The following is a 14,504-nucleotide window of genomic DNA, read 5'->3' on the forward strand; positions in this document are numbered from 1 at the left end:
CGCCCCCTCCCCAAGGTGTTGGCGGCGGCGGGGACGCGCTCGCTCGTGCCCGCGCGCCCCCTCCCCTCCCTCCCTTCCTCCTTCCCTCGCCCCCCTCCCCTCCCCTCCCGCTCCCCCCCCGGCTCTCCCCGGCTGCGCTGGCGGCGGCGGCGGCGGCGGCTCGGCCATGGCGGCCCCGGCGGAGCTGAGCGCGGAGCGGCTGCGGGCGCTGCCCGGCAGCTGGAGTTACGGGATCAGCCAGGGCGGCCGCGTCTTCTTCATCAAGTGAGCGGGGCGGGGGGACGGCGGCAGCGGGGGGAGGGACGGGGGCCAGGGGGGCACGGAGCGGGGCCGGGGGGTGCTGCGCTCGCCTGACTCGCTCCGTGTGTGCGTCCCCGCAGCGAGGAGGCGAAGAGCACGACCTGGCTGCACCCGCTCACCGGAGAGGCCGTGATCACCGGGCACCGCCGCAGCGCAGGTAGGACCCCGCCCGGGCCGGGGGGGGGTGGGGAGCAGCGGGGAGCCCCCCCCGCCCTCCCCCGACATGGCCGCCCCTGCTCCCGGGGCTCGGTGCCCCGTGGTTTCCCCCCGCCGCCGCCCCGTGCGTCCCCCCCGCGTTTCCTCGCCGCCCTCCCGCTGCCGGGCGGGGACCCCCGGGGACCCCCGGGCGCTGCCCACCCTGCCCGGCGGCTCAGCCCCAGGGAGCAGCGGGGCTTCCCCGAGGAGCGCGCTGAGCGCCCCCAAAGCCCTCCCCTCCTTCCCCCTCCGCTCCCGTCCCCGCGGAGAGCGGGGGTGGTTTCCCAGTGACAGGGGGGAGGTAAGGCATCGAGACACGAGGGATGGGTAACTCGGTCCTGCTGCTGCCGCTTGCTCCTCCTGGAGAAGTAGGAGGAGGAGGAGGAGGAAGGCTTGCCGAGCCCCAGAGCCCAGCCGTGCCGCTGGGAGGTGGTGGAGGGCAGCTCTATGGGCGGCTGTTTGTCTGCGAGCAGCCGCTCGGGTGATCGCAGGGAAATCTGCCGCTCAGTTGGGCCTTATCGGGTTGTTTGCTGCTGGGGTTTGCTTAGGGCTTAGGTGTCGGGAGATCGGAAACAGCCCCTTCGAAAACTGCGGGCAGTCTTGCGTGAGTTGGGAGCAGTTCGAAAAGCCGGGGCTTCTGGCTGGTGGAAGGAACTCTGCAGCTCAGCCTGCAGCGAGAGGCTGATGCTTGGGAGAAGTCATTTAGTGCCAGGAAATAGAATTGCTGATTGCTATCGGGCTCCTCTTTTCCCCACTTCCAGTACTCAGATTAATTGAGAGACTGGCTTTCATCTACAGCAGTACGCATGGGGGCAGATGTATGTGAAGTGCTCTGCTAGTTGGCCATTAATATGAGCTAAGTATTAATTCCCTTTTTTTTTCTCCACACTGCCAGCAGTGTCTCCGTTGACTGATGGTGATTTACCATTAATTCTCCAAGTGTCTCATTTATTTTGGCCATTAAGTGCCTTCTAAGGGAAATGCAGCTTGCTTTTGAGTATCTGGAGTACTGTATGTAACCTAGGAGAGTTATTATCAGGTAAATTAAACATATTTCCGAACACATAGTGAGGTATGACCTTGGATATACTGACCATGATTTGTAGATCAGATACTGAAGTACCTGCAAAACAAACTAGTTTCTGTGTTTTCCTCATTCATGTGTATGTTAATTTGTCTCTCTATGCGTAGATACAATCAAACAGATTAGTTCTGGGTTTTTTATCTTGTTTTGTCCTGACCGTTGTTTTGGAACCTAGTCAAAGTAAGTTCAAGACATGTCTTCTCTTTAAGAGATGATTTTTGAGTGAATAAATTTCTCCTGGAAACTATTGTGAAGCTTTTTAGTAAATAATACTGTGAAATACATACTAGATGATGAGGAAAACATTGTCCTTTAAAGTGAAGTCCTTCTTATTTCCGGAGGTATTCAGCCCTGGAAAGGTATTCTTTTTGCAAAGTTCTTCTAGCAGCCATAAGTCATTCTGCCAGAGAGTCTTCCTGTTTGATGTACTTTGCCTTGTGTCGCTATCAAGACACCTGGATTTTCATTTCTTCTAGAGAAGACAGAGGTGAAATAAAAAAGTCAGCCAGAGCAAATGAGCAAACAGGAAAAGTCATGTGATCCAGACTAAATATTTTTTTTTAAACCTGGGAAATATATCGTTGCTTTTATAACTCAGACAGTGAGCCATACATTTCAATTACTGCTCTTAACAACTGGAGCAAACTTTTAATGGTAGTGATGCATCTAGAGTTGCATAGAGGTGATTCTTCAGCATCTTCACATTTTCCATTGCATAAGGAAACAACTAGTTTAAAAAAAAAGTTGACCATTAGTGGTTGGTAGTTGTTGTTGATGATGTTTTTTCCAGAGAGATACTTTCTTTTGTGTCTGGGCTCTTGACTCCTGAGATAGAGAGGGAAAAGATGTACGCACTTCCTCCACTAGATTTGCGTTGAAAATTATTCTCATGTGAAATTGAATAGAGTTGTAAACACTGCAGGAACACTTGTTAGTCACATTGGTGGTGGAATTATGCTAATACAAAATAGCTCTGTGGTGTAGTTGATACCATGCCTGTTGAGATGCTTGCAACTTGCATGTAACACAAACTCAGTAAATTGATTTCGCTTAGATCTTTGTCTGTCAGGTGATTTGATGCTACTGAAGTTCAAGGCAGAAAGAACTCATGACAACAGTGAGTTCTAGTTACTGGGCAAAGGAAGAAACATTGCTACATAAGACACACTTAAACCTTTATCGTTTGAGAAATCCAAATCAGATTTTTCTGCATATTGCTGGTATTAGATTACAGAACTTAAACTGAGAGGCAGTATTTTGAGTCAATTTACAAATACGTGTTTGTAGGACTAGAGCTTTCAACAATCTGGAATAAGATGCAATATTTTAACTACCTTAGTCAAGGACTAGACCAGTATGGCTAGCATCATTTCAAAAGTTAATTACAATGTTTTGCTACTTGTTTTCCAGACTTACCCACAGGTTGGGAGGAAGCTTACACTTTTGAAGGTGCAAGATATTATGTAAAGTAAGTTGAGTGTTTATCTGTCACAATACTATAGTTTTAATTAGTTTGTCTGAATGTCGCTGTAGTCTTGAACATATGCCAAATGAAATTTGCGTGTTACCGAAAAGGAGTGTTCAAGCTTGTCAGTGTATGAAATTCTTTGTTAAAGAAATTCTGCACAGATAAAAACAATTTCTTGAGGTTTTGTGTTAATGCTTTTAATGTTGCTGAAGTATTCAAATGAAATTTCTGCTATGAGTGTGACCAACTGGTAACAAATGTCTGTGCAAGTCAAGAAGACCTTGCGTTTTTCTGCATATTTGACACTTGTGTGTATGCACTGTCACGTCATAAATGCTTTCAGAAAGGCAAGATCTTATATTGCTATTGGGAGAAGAGGCTTGATTCAGCCCTACTCTACAGTAATTACATTAAGGCCACTCTGAATGTTTAATGTGACTCTTTTCTTTGCAGATGTCCTGTTTCTGCTTCTAGTATTGATTTTCTTTGTTTGCTTGCTTTGTTTTCAGTATCTTTTATTTGGATTTTAATATGCTTGGAAGAGTGTGTCTGTTGTGGTAGACTTACTTTATCATCTTTTTGAAAGAGGAGCACGGAAACAGAGCTGCTTTGTAGGACTCCAGAGGTCATTTTGATCAGATCTTGTTACAAACACTTGCCCTCGAGATAGTCAGACCATCCTTAACTGGGAAATTTTAAAGTGGCACTTCTGGATACTTGTCCAGTTAATATGACTTTTTTTTTTTTTACCAGTTATTTAACAAGTTGCAGGCCTTACTTGATTCATTCAGTAATTCTGCTCACAGTGCTGTTTGTTTAGTTGGTCATCTTTAAACAAATGATGTCATCAGTGGGATAACGTCTGCAAATGAATATTACCAATAGGCATAGAGGCTTTAGGCTGCAGGTGGATTTTGCCTGTGTCTTAGTGTAAGGCAAAAGATAGCTGCTCTGTGTAAGTAGCATTGTAAGCATTGTGAGATGGGCTTTATCCAAGTGTTGCATGGTTTATTTTATATACAGATAGGAAAATCTATGATTAAATGCTAAACAAAATTCCAAAGAATATACTAAAGGACAGTGCTCCAAAAATGTGACCAGAACTGGTGCCAGGCTCTCTAGAAGGGGCCTTGTTACTAGACAACACACTTGTTTCACTGTTCTGTTCTGCCTTCTTGTAGCTTACATTACACTAGTATAACAAATGGCAAGAACTACATGGGACTGAGGACAGGAATGTGCTAAGAATCTCACCTCTGGTGTTCTGTTCACATTGCTAAATACAGAAGAGTGAAAATTATAGCTGCATTTATATATATAATACAGAAAATACTTTTCTATACCTCCAGATTGAGCTAGCTATTGTAGAATAAACCTACAAATAGTTTATTAGCCATAGTAACTGGAAAATAGTAGCTGGGGTTTTCTTTGAATAAAAAAAAAGTGTGCGGACAGCTATTGTAGAGTGACTGATGTGCTTGTGGATGAATTTACCAAGTGGTAGCTTGTTTGTGTACTCTTGTCCTTATGAGATCCTGTGTTCAAGGCATTATCATAACTGTTAAGATATACATTAAGCTGATCGTTTTGCTGATAGCCAATGCTAAATAGCTCTGTTTATATTTAAAAATTTGTGCCACATCTTTTGAAAACGTGTTGCACGAACACTTCTGATTTGATAGATGTAGGAGGACAGCAGGGATAGTGCTATCAAGTCTGCTGAAGGGTTCGGATGGTATGACCAGTTTGGCATCCTTGGTTAAATACCTGTTCGTTGCTCCACAGGTGTAGGTTCTCAGGCTGAGTTTAGGCTTCTGCCCAATGATAGCTTCTCCTTTTAAAGTTGTCTAGCATTCAGCTCTACTGGTGCTAAAGAAGATGTGAGAGGTAACGTAGACAGGGTGACAACGTTATAATCACTGTCTTATGCAGCGTAACTCTGGATGATGTGTTGATTATAATCATTCTAGTTGTCTGAGTCTAAACTACCATGGTGCGCCCACACGACTGGGAAACAGCACAGGTTGTTATGACCTTGTCTACACAGGCATCCCCACCTGTGGATTTTTAACTGTAACCTGCTTATTTGAATGTACTTATTTGCTAGGTATCAATGCTTATTATGCAGACCACAGCACAATAAAGCTATGTAAAAGCTAAAAATATTGAGAACTTGCTCAGGGTCAGGCCTGAAGGAAACATATTGTCTCGTGTTCTGGTATGAGTTGTGGAGTTATGAGGGAATGAGCGTTAATGACACTCTACTGATGTGTTCAACCATGTGAAACTTGGCTGCTGAATTTCTGTAATGTGTCCAGTAAGAGAGTTATACAAGAAGGATAGTTGAGTTTCCTGATCACATAAATAATTTCACCTGGCTTCTGAGCCTCAGCTTCAAATATGTGGGTTGAATAAAAATATTTAACAACCTTGCTTTATGGTAACATCTTATGTTAGACTGTGTTTGAAAGTAAAAAACTTTTGAAAATGATTCTTAGGGTTCTTTAATAATAGGTCTTCACTGTTCCAAGTGGGTGTGTCACTGAATCTATTACTGTGCTTTTTCTGGCTTTGATGTAGTAAACACTGTATAATCAAATTGGGATAATGTTGGGGAGATAATCGTCATCTAAATCTTAGCATTTCTGGGACTGGTATTTCAAACAAATGACTCAGGATACAGACTGCATCAAGATGTGATTATTTTTAAAGGACACCTTATTTTTTTCTTGGGATGTGCCCCTTCATTTTCGTAATATGTAGATACTAAATGGTGACTGGTTTGCACACTCTTTTTTTTCCATGACATTGAATTTGTTCTGGCTTTAAAAAGGAAATATATTCTGAAACAGGGATAGATGCAGAGTTGTTACCACTACATAAGGAGGTTTTGTTTTTTGTCTAGGGTTATTTTAGTAAGTTGATGCTAGCTAGGACTCTAATGTTTTCTGCAGTTTTTTGGATTAATAGAAGTATTGTATTACTTTATAATGATGGTGTCCTTCTCCCACATCCACCTCTCTCCTCTAAATACAAAAGAGAAAAGGTATTCTCTGTTATTTGGATTAAAAAAATAAAGGCATAGTCGCATAATATATTGTGTATGTTCTCATGAGATCTGGTTACACTGTTAATTGTTTGTCTCCTTGGGAGTGAGAAAATCTCTTTCCTTAATATTAGAAATGTGCATCAATAGCCTTTCATTTAATGGGAACTTTATCGTTAAACTTCTCTGAAATGTTTGCTCCTTTTAATAACTGAACTTCTACCTGGAATGGAGGGCTGTGTGACTATAGAATTGACACATTGAAATGTAATCTTTAATTATGTGTTGTCGGTTCAATATGAAATTGTGTGTGTAAATCAAGTAAAACAAAGGTATGGGAAAGCTCCATTTGGAAATGGTGGCATTATATGTTGAAAAGTTCAGAATTTTCTTTTGTCTTAGAATACTCCATTGGACTATTTACTTATGTGTACCACATTGAGCACTTATGAGCTCTGGAAAGCTGAGTGCTTTATCCCCAAAACGGACTTAATCTGGATAGTGATATGGGAAGTTTAAGTTACTTACATGATTTATAATTGCATAAGGAAATGGACCCACGTGACAATCGCAGGATGGTACTTCTTAATAGAGAAGGCATGCTTGGTCACTGGTTTCAGACTTCTTACCTCTTAAGATTAATGAGAATTTTAGACCTGATGTTTTTAGTTACTTGTGTTGACTGCATCACCATTAGGCACAAAGGTACTGGTTTAGAATACTACAAAATTACATAAATATGTCTTTGCATGTACGTATTTGTATGCATGTGTTTAAGAAACTCTTGTCTTTGGTTAAAACCACCTGATTAATTAAGCTCAGACATTTACTTGATTTTTCTGCTTTTTTTCACTTCAGTAGTTCTAAACATACGCTAGGATTTTTGTATTGACTTTTAAACCAGGTTTATGTTATTTGGGTTATTAACTTGCAAAATCAAGTTGTTTAAAAATCAATCCGAGAAAGATATTTGAGGAATTTTGCATCTAATTTGGCTTCTCCAGAAGTATTTTTATCTACACTGTTTGGGTGTTAGAATTTCATATTTCTTAACCCTGCTATAGCACCAATACTCTTCGGACAATACAAAGGCTGACTGAAGTCACTATTGTGAGTGCACTTAAGAATGCAAAGAATTAAGAAGGTTAAAGCTGCATATTGGGGTTTTGTAAAGGTTACCTTTTCCTGTGTTTGCCAGAAGTTTTTTGCATGTTGCTTGCTGAAGCAAAGCATTGGTAAACCCAGGCTGAAGCTGAGGTGATTTCACTGTTGTACCAAGTAGAGGTTTTGCATGCTTTTATAGAAACTTTCATCAATAAAGTTGGCAAGTGGCTTGAAAATTGGGAAGGTAAGAAAAATCCATTAGGCAGTTAAATGAGATGAGATCTTTTCAGTCTTAAGGTTCTGTTGTTTACTAAAATAAACCCATGCTAATTAAGAATTCAGCTTTTGTTTGAACCTTTGTCTGTTACATGCATTCTAAAGATCCTCTCCCATTCAGCTCTCCAGAAAAATCAAACAACTAGTCAGGTTTTCTGGGAAGTTCTTTCTTGAGGAGGAAAATAGGATTTGAAAAAAGATAAGAACAGATTGTTTTTCTCCAACAGAAAGAATAATGGCATTCCTCCTAGGAATTTATTTCTTTTCTGGTTACCTCTAACATTTATGTTAGTAAAATTTAGGAAGGGCTGAAGTTTATTATTGGCCTTCATTAGTTCTTCTTCTTTCATGGTGAGACCTGTGGATCGAATAATGGGTAAATGGGTGAACTGCCACGTAACATTACAGCAAAACAAACCTTGCCTGCTGCCTTCAGTAGGAAAAGCTGCTCAGAAAAGGAGAGCTTAGGAGTGCCTGCAAACTTGCTTTCTATTTTAACATTTACTTCTTTATGTTTCAAGATCCAAAACTGAAATGTTTCAAAAACCAAAAATACTTCGTGTGGGGAGCATTTTGCTTCACAGTGCTGCCACTCAGTGAAATGCTTCTCGCTGTGTTAAAGCTGCTGCTGCAGGTCTCCCCATGGGAAGGATGAGGTGGTGTTCCTGGGAGCCCTGGGGGAAGCACACACTCTTGCTTTGTAGGGAAAAATAAAAAAATCTGAGGAGGTAGGAGAAAACAAAAAGGACATTTATCTGGGAATCTTGCTGCGGGGGAGTTGTGAAAGGGGCTAGCTTTGCAATAGGGCTGCAGCAGCACAAGGGAAAGGAGACCGTGGAGTGGGTGCAGCGTAGAAATGGGGAGTGGAGGTGGAAGGGTTCTTGACATGAGAAGAAATGGGCGTGGGTCAGAGGAGGAGAGATAGGACTGCATCCAAAAAGCAGATTAGAGGGGGACGTGTCAGGAAGAGGAGGGTGAAGGTAGAGAATGTGGTGTACTAAAGGAGAAAGCTGAGAAGGTGGGACTAGTTGGAGAAAGGGGAGGAGTGGAGACTACAGCAGGCAGAAGGGGCTGGCAGCACTGAAAAGTCAGCAAAAGGAACAGGGGTGGGAGTTAATTTCCTAGGAGCAAACTTGATGGGATTTCTCCCAGAGGGGAGGGTGGCAAAAGTGCATCCTGCAAAAACATGCTGTCAGACTCGTGTGTGGGTCTGACGGCGACTATTACACCTTGTTTATGAAGCTGTTTCAAAGTTAGTCTGGCAGGTAGAATATAAAATGTGAAAGTTAAGAATTATTGTGGTTACAAAGTCTTTTTTGAGTGTGACATCTTGTGGTTGACATTTTGAGCTGTCTCTTTCATGAAGTGTGTTTCTAAATTGGGTAATACCTTGAATGCTTTAATTTTACTAAAATAGACTTGAAACCATAGAGAACTTACTGCCTTTTTATTACCAACATTTTAAATGTATGTGAGAATTAATGGAAAATTCAAAGATACAAAAAAAAACCTGTATAGAGGTTGTTACATGGAATATTGAAATACACTGATTTCAACAAGAAATGTTGACACTGAAGGCGGTCAGGCATTTTGATAACTTGCACACTAGTAAGTTAACTTAAGTGGTTTTAGATTGTGGGTTTTGGAAGCGGTAATACTTCTTTTCTAACTTTGGTCTTAATTGGTTATTGAGTTAATAGCAGATAAAGCTGATACATGCTTTAATATGTTATTACTGTGAAGTGAGTTATTCTGTGGTCTCTCATTTCTTGGTGTCTACAGTGTCTGAAGGCTGGTGAAAAGCAAATGAAATGCTGTCTGATCATAGCTCTCACGTAGGTGGCAGTTGTAGCTGTGTTATTTCATAAACACAGTGATGTATTGATCCCCTCCCCCTAAGTACTTCGGGGCCCATCAGTATTTCCTCTTCCTTATTCCATCAGTGTTGTACAGATTCTTTTTCTTTTCCCCATCTCAGTACCCATGGCCTGCAGTACCTTGAGATGAGGGCTGCTTCCAAAAATGGCTGAGCCGGCAGGCAGATAGATCTCTACTGGCAAAGTTTGGGAGGTATTCTTTGCTGTAGTCTTTTTTTTTTTTTTGTATAACTTCTACAGGTCCAAATGTTACCCAGTGCGCATAATGTTTGGCTTTTACTTAAAGGAATTGTGCACTTTTTTCCCCCTCTGTGGTCTGTGAGTGTTCTGTCCTACTGGATCAAAACTAGCATCTGTTGTGGTGCTGTGCTAAGCCTGTTTTTCCTGCATATGTTTATGTTATGCTGGCTCTTATTATAATGAATTACACTTTCATTAAACCTGAGATACACTTTGGCTTGGCAGTTCAGACTGATCTTCAGTATGCTTCTGTGCGTGTGTGAGAGAGGGAGAAAGCTACTGTGAAGCTTGAGACAGACACTGGCTAGAAGCAAAGCTCCTCAGCTCTGACTGCTGGAATTTCTGCCAGCGTGGAGCTGTATGTGTGTTTTTTCTGTGTTTCAGTAAGTAAATACCTAAATTTAAACACTTGCCCCTTCTTTCTCCTCCTTCCCTTGCCTTCTTTCTTCTGAGTATGGAAGATAGCACTTTTCCTCTGTTCTCTTCAGTTGCTCTTGCATTTGGCTGAAGGGGAGGTGTTCTCTGACCGTGAGGTTGGGGGGAAGAAGTTGCATCAGTAGCCACCTTCAGAAGCAGAAGTTCCAGAGTGGGGACCTGATAGCACAGGCACCCCATAAAACCATATGGGAGAGACTCCTACTTCCCAGTTCTGGATAGGCCAGGGAGATTTCAAAGGTCTGCTGAAATAGTTGTTTGTGATGTTGTGTCTTTATGCTCTGGAGATATAAAACTGGAGCTGAACACTTTGATATCTGTGAAGTGGAAAAAGGCTTTTAGACAGTGTTTTGAATGCCTGCGTGGCCTGCGATGATCATAGAGCTTTATGTAAACGATTTTAAAAACAAAAAACCCTGTGTATTCAGGACACTTCAGAAACTTGATTCTTCATGGTTTTCTCCATGGTGACTTACTAAGAACAGTTATTTCTGTAAGTAAGGAAAAGTATATTAGTATATTAGTATATTATTACTATCCTTTAAAATTAGCTTCCTGTGTTTTCTCTTCTAAAGTCTATTACAATCTGTGTTTTGTAGAAACTGACCTGATTTTGTGTTTTATTACCTGAAAACATTTCAGTGTGTCAGACCAGGTAAAAGGGGTCCTTGTAAGCAAGGGTGTTTCAAAGGGAAGTATTCAGTGAATCTTTTGGTTTAAGGTGCCATCTTTGCCATCCCTCAATTCCAGCATTTTGTGGAAACTTCTTTACTATTCACTAAGTAGGACTAATGAAACTGTATATATTCTGTGAAAAATACAGCTTTTGACGCTTTTATTTGAATTGTGCTCTTAGAAAAATTCTGAGATTTTGGTGTGGGTGGTGGTGGTGGTTTTTTTGTTTACTGTTTGTGTTAAATCCTATAGAGACTAAGCAACTTTTGACCAATGTCTAATGTTTACCATTCTCAAGAATATCTTTCAGGATGTGTAAAAACAGATGACATAACATCTTAAGTTTATCTGTGCACCTGGTTTATGAGAGAGCCAGAAAGCTGTGCTTGAAATAGGAGTAATAAGAATAAACAAGTGGTGTTCTCAAATCCGTATTCAGGAGTCAAAAAACCTTTAATCTGATTGAATGTCCAAAAGGATGACGTGGTTTCTTGATGGAGAGCGTAAAGGTGACCAAGACTGTTGTGTTTTGGTGAGTGTGTGTGTTTTTAGTATATTGCCCACACCATTTTGTAAGGCTACTTTATTTTATAGTTTTCCATGCACAGAATCATCTAGATATATTTAAAACTTCTTAGTTGAAACCTCCTCTTTGATATGGAAGATGGAAAAAAAAATTACAAACAGAACCATGTTTTTAAGCAATGTCACAACATCAAACGTTTATTTTAACAAGTAATTTTAATCTGAATAAAAATGCAAGTTAAAGCTCACTAGAAATTCTTAAGATCTCTTGATCTTAAAATCTCCCTTATGGTAGGCTTTCTGTTTTCTTGATGGGGGTATCAGTTATTTGGCTGATGTGAAACATTGAAATGCTTTCAGTTGATAAAACACAGAAATATTACTTCTTTTTTTGTAATTAACGTATCAACTAGTAAAAGTTGAAAGCTTTATCTTTATTATATCTACAGATTTAACAGCATTTGACCTTTGAGCCGATATTATTAGTTGGCTGAATTGAGCACCTAAAACTCTGATAACACTAGATTTCATGAGTTGAAGTCACTAAAGTTTTCCTTGTTCAGGTCAGTGGTATTATTAAAATTGTTCTACAGTAAATTGGAAGAGTTTGGAGCCTAAGTAGTTACACTCACCACTGGGACTCTTGGTAATCTGTTAGTAGTATTTAGTTAAAAAAAAGTGGTGGGGAGGAACGCTGATTTAGGGTTTCATACCTGTTTATAGGAACATGCCTAGTGACTACACCGGGCTGATGAACATAGAGATGCCAATGCTTTCTGATCTATGCTGCCTTCTACTTCTGTCACTCCTTTTGCTCAACCTGAGGTAAAACCGAGCTGACAATATTACAAGTGGCAATGCCACTTAAGCTTTGCCTTCTGGTGAGATTGAGATGCTGAGGCTAGAAGGAAGCAGACTGAGAAATGTGGTTACGATGCTGGAGGAGGAGGTTTAACTTTTATTCCATTTTATACTGAGCCCTGTATTTCTCTTTCTGCAGCTCTTGTCTAATGAAATTGCTAAATGAAAATTACTTCTGGAAATTGAGAAAAACTTTCCCAGATTAAAACTTTTCCCTCCAGTGTTTTCAACAAATAATGTTAAAAAATGTTGTGCTCTTAAAACTGACCCCCCCCCCCAAAAAAAAAAAAAAGTGCTCAGTTATCCAGATGAGTACACATGCACGGTACATACTAAACAGCAAAAAAGGTGAAGTCTTGGAATTATTTATGAGTGATACCCAGTATTAAGGGTAAAGTGACTTCTGTTTAATTATAAATGAAATGAAACAGTCTCCTTTGGGCCCTGTCATTGCCAGTACTGGTATATACTTCACAGGGCGTGTTGTTCTTTACTCCTCTTTGAAAGACCCCCACCTGAAATTTCTTACATGGAACATTTTTGCTTTCTTCAGTGTTAATTTATGAAAAGATTTCTAAACGTCAAAAAAAAAAATCTGAATCTTTTCCTGAAGTTCTCTTTATTCTCATATCCTAAGCAAAACACGAAAGAGATTTTCTAATATGCTCCATATCAGAACTCACTCTGTTGTGGGTTTTGTCTCACTTCAGGTGAGAGTGCCAAACCTGCCGAGCAAGAAATTCGGGATCACTCTTGCCTCAGATCTCTCTCTTTGTGGTTTCAAACAACAAAAAGTACTATCAAATTCAGCAGTTGGTTCAAATGCCACTGCTTTATCATCTTCATTATAATCTTCTGTTTAGATGCATTCTGCTTCGGAACACTTTGCAGCCTAAATATGTAAGTTATGTGGAAATCTTGCACTTTTGCAGACTGGAAAGAACTATGTGAAGTGAGACAGCTGTAGTAAGACTGTTGATTTAATCAGTAATGTCCTATTACTGTAGGTGGGGTTTGTTGTGTTTCACAGAGCTGGGTGATTTAAACTTGGGATACTGAGAGACGCAGCACCTCAGGAGTTGCAATTATTGGGATCCCGGTTTTAAACAAGTCTTTTGCAGTCTTTGTTCTATAGTTGAGTTGTTTGTTTGCTTTTTTTTATTTTTGACTTTCAGTGGTGATATTTGTAAGTTGTTAAAGCAGGAGAGCATTCAAATCTCCCCAAACTTCTAAGGAGCATGGAAGGTACTGTCATTTGAGATGAGTGTTTTAATCAATGTTAACTTTTCCAAGAACTCCTCTGTTTATTTTATTACTTTGTTTAGAGATTGCCTTGTGCAATTGGAAATAGGGCTATTTGAGAAATTATGATGGTTTAAGGTTTTTATCGAATTTTTCAAGGAGGTCAAGAAATTCATCTGAAGTTGATTCAGAATCTGCATCTGCATTGTATAATTTCAGCAGGCCTTTTATATAGGAGATTATATAGCTGGCAGAGCGAATCTGTGAAGAACAAACACAATTTTTCACTTGCTTAAAGATAGGATAAATACTTCGAAGAAAAACATGGGTAGGATTTGTTGACTGCCTCTTAAATTTATATCTAATTTATTTGCAGCAGTAGGAACATAAATCAGGGCTTGTAATGAATGGAGGGGGAGGGTGATCTTAGGAGGATTTGACTTGGCTGCTGAATTCAGCAGGTGTCTCTTTCCCATAGTGGAAATGGTCAAAAGCAGAGTATAAGAGCACAAATTTCTGTTTTTGTTTCTTCTTCCTGTCTAAATTTTGACATAGGTATGGCAACCACAACAGGAAATCAAATGCAGCGCAGACAAAGCTGTAGTTGGCAGCTGTTAATTTGTTTTGAGCAAATATATCAAGTCTTCCAATTTGTTTCCTTACTTTCAGTTGAAATAAAAAAGAAAAGGCAAATGTCTCCAGCTCTTGTCTCTCCAACTCTTACTTTCCTGCTGTGTGACCTTCTCTTTCTCTTGTAACTTCTGTTTTTTTCTTACATATGTGTCCTTATCATTCACCCTACTGCTTTTTTGCTTGCTTCTAGCACTGGTAGCTCAAGTAGTGTTAGATGTGATCTTCCCCAGTTGGACTGCATGCCAAATTTTCTTAAGGGGAATGTAAATACTGTGAGGTCAGTTCAGTATCAAATGCCTGCAGCCTGAAATGAACCCTGTAGGATCTTTTGCTATTCAGGCAAAATTAGGATCCACTTAGGATAGATGTTAAATATTGGGAAGTCAAGTCTTTAATTGACTTTAAAGTGAAGACTTCAAAAGGTAATTGATTTCCAGATAACTTTTTTGTTACTTTAATTAAGCTTACTTTTTTTCCTAAACTGAAAGCAAAGCAGAGTGCTGGATGCAACTCAGTATCATGGTGATTGACAAATGCATTTAA

At 40.4% G+C, this 14,504-nt stretch overlaps 1 protein-coding gene across 19 annotated transcripts in view; it reads left to right on the plus strand.

Moving 5' to 3' along the window:
• PLEKHA5 (pleckstrin homology domain containing A5) overlaps positions 1–14,504 on the plus strand; it is a 170,171-nt gene continuing 155,667 nt past the window's right edge. For 5 of the 19 annotated variants that reach the window (XM_040564080.1, XM_040564162.1, XM_040564125.1 and 2 more), the window contains exons 1-3: positions 1–264; positions 381–457; positions 2,990–3,047. In XM_040564080.1, the coding sequence (XP_040420014.1) occupies positions 167–264; positions 381–457; positions 2,990–3,047 (233 nt within the window). In that variant the 5' untranslated portion in view covers positions 1–166. The remainder of the gene's footprint in view (positions 265–380; positions 458–2,989; positions 3,048–14,504) is intronic. The other 14 variants (XM_040564084.1, XM_040564224.1, XM_040564102.1 and 11 more) reach the window with 5 other exon arrangements.

Source organism: Cygnus olor, chromosome 1 (genome assembly GCF_009769625.2).
Source record: "Cygnus olor isolate bCygOlo1 chromosome 1, bCygOlo1.pri.v2, whole genome shotgun sequence".
Classification (NCBI taxonomy): domain Eukaryota; kingdom Metazoa; phylum Chordata; class Aves; order Anseriformes; family Anatidae; genus Cygnus; species Cygnus olor.